The sequence below is a fragment of the Penaeus vannamei genome, chromosome 4 (genome assembly GCF_042767895.1).
Source record: "Penaeus vannamei isolate JL-2024 chromosome 4, ASM4276789v1, whole genome shotgun sequence".
In the NCBI taxonomy this organism is placed as follows: domain Eukaryota; kingdom Metazoa; phylum Arthropoda; class Malacostraca; order Decapoda; family Penaeidae; genus Penaeus; species Penaeus vannamei.
The window spans coordinates 28,950,194-28,952,693 of NC_091552.1; the positions used below are offsets into that span (position 1 = coordinate 28,950,194).

The 2,500-nt window shown below is 50.0% G+C and overlaps 1 protein-coding gene across 1 annotated transcript in view; it reads right to left on the bottom strand.

Moving 5' to 3' along the window:
• The window catches only part of ss (spineless), a 234,923-nt gene that overhangs the window by 232,358 nt on the left and 65 nt on the right, over nucleotides 1–2,500 (bottom strand). Inside the window, exon 1 of the mRNA XM_070120898.1 lies at nucleotides 2,179–2,500. This exon is cut by the window's right edge and continues 65 nt beyond it. Coding sequence (XP_069976999.1) covers nucleotides 2,179–2,267 — 89 coding nt within the window. The 5' untranslated portion in view covers nucleotides 2,268–2,500. The remainder of the gene's footprint in view (nucleotides 1–2,178) is intronic.

A 2,500-nucleotide genomic window follows, 5' to 3' on the forward strand; every position in this document is an offset into this window, starting at 1 on the left:
TGTCACTAAATTTTATTATTCACTATCACTCTAATGACGAAAGAGTTTTTTCATTATCATAAGGATAATGAAAAAAATACATTTCTGTATAAAACGCTCGATAAATTTTGTAACTCTGAAATGAGGAGATCCATGTATGGGAAAAAGGAAAAAAAAGTAGCAGTAAGCTTGTATTTTCTTATCACACATCACGTGCCACTGATATGGGAAATAATAGCGGCAGTGAAACATTTCAACAAATAAGAAAAATCGAAACAACACCAAAATGTATTGAATTCAGTTACAATCACTTTTTTTCATTCGTTGTTTCTTAAAATCATCCGCTTTCATTTCTGGAAATGGAAGACCTCAAGGGAAGATGCGACGCTGTAACACTAAGAGGATTGGTACGGTCATTAGTAATTATACTTCTGTGATACATATCATGGCATTAACTATTGTTCCAAAGCAATTCACGGATCAGTTATTGTTGTCCAAAGAGGGAATTACACTTAAATGTCATGTAAGAAACGTGGAAAACCTTAATCAAAGTGTTTGGTGTTTTTTGTCATGAGGAATGCGCGATGTTTTGTGTTCTCATTCCACGCTGCGCCGCATAATAATCTTTATTTACGTAATAACTCTCCAATCAAGAACACTTTTTTCTCTGGCTAATGCAGAGTCTAGGTCAGTTCAGTTTCGCGTTTTATCGTTACTTTAAAGTCAGTGTTGAAAGTTGAAGGAGTCTGCATCGGAGAATTAATCACCTTTGCCGTTTCTTTGTGCTGTTGATGATAGTAATAATGACACAGAATCGAAAAATGAAAAGAACAAAAGCAAACACAAGATCTGTTGACTTGATAAGCAGAATCCCTCTTATCACGATGGTCAACCTGACCTTTCATTCAGTAAGTTAATTCAGTCAGATGAATTCTGTTTCCGCCGTTTTCCCCTCGTGGGCAGTCCTTTAAAGGGCATTGCGAGGCAGGAAAAACATCAAATGAAGAATCGCCAAGTTCATCCCGAAGCCTCGCGGAACGAGTGACCAGCACGCGACCCAAAGTTGACTGGAGATTCCACTCATTCGCAAAATGATAATAATCTTTATCGTTCTCTAATCTCGGGAAAGTGACAACATCGCTGCTCCGAAGGCACTGCGAGTTATTTACACCGAAGCCTAATCACTGCTGTTGGCCGCGGTCGGGCTGGCCGCTGCAACTGAATGGGGGGGAAATATACCATGGCATGAGTACCCGATGCCACCGTCGCCGCCCCTCCCCCCTCTCTCCTCCTTCCTTCGCCATGCGTTGCTCATGGGCGCCATGTGCGTGCAGCGGGGGGGTATTGTGCGTGCGCGGCGCCCCGCATGCGAACACGAATGACCCCAGCTAACTCTATCGTCACGCTATCCGGAGGTTATCTCACGGCCTTAGCATCCTCACTTGGCACAGCCTCAGACCCGCCCATTCCCCGCTCGGCGCCCGACAGGCCTGCTTGCACGCGGCGCCGAACGGGTCGGGTGCCACGGCCCGCGAGGAGCAGGTGGCACCGGCGCCGTTCGGCTCCGTCGGCCGCCGTCGGCCTCCCGCTGCCGAAGGTCCTCTCGCCGCAGCTAATTAGCAGGACACTCCGTCGCTGTTAAATGGAAGCGCCAACTCCCCTGCGCGCGTAAATCACGGCCCGAATGTAAAATTTTATGATTCGTAATGAAAGGGACAAGATGCAAATTTATGGCGGATTTGCATGCGATGTTTTCGCTGGACTGCCTGGTCGCTCTCGCGCGCCCTCGCGATCCCGACGCCGCGGAAATAGGCGGTGCTGGATCGGCCGTTCCCTCCGCTCGGAATACGTTTCCACAGGAAAGCAACGACGAAAAGGCAAGAGAGAAACCAGGGAACGGTCACCCGCGCATCGCGAATCGCATCCGACAGTGCAGCTGCAGAGCGGCGACTCGTCAACACCTGCAAAACTCCTCTCGCTTCCCGCTGCAGTGACGACGCCCAGTGACACTGCCGCTGGAGTCTCCGTGCACGGAACTCCCTCGCCTTTTCAACACCTCTCGCTATTCGGCGTCGCCGCAGCGCCCTCACTCCCTCTGTCCCTTCCCGAAGGCCCAGGTCGCCCTCGGCCTCGCAGCCACACAGGTCACTGCAGAAGGACCCAGGGCGGGCATGTCCAAAGGGTCTGAAGTGTATTTACCTTTTCCCGTTGCGTCGGCGGCGTTTGGTCGCGTACACAGTCCCCAGGGCGTTCATGTTGGCGGTTGGTGTGCTTTGTTGACTCAGCATAATGGCTCAAGCAGCATCCTGGGTTGAGTGAGAGGGCAAGGCAGGGCGCGGCGACACTTGGCACTGTTGAGTGTCACACCGCCCAAACACTTCACACTACCCCTTCCACAAAGGCCCACACCAACACGTATTAATAATGATAATAACAATAATGCCCGACACACAGGACATACGATCGACTAGCTAAGATTCACAGAGACGACCACTGGCTGCCAAACACTGCACATGCCACG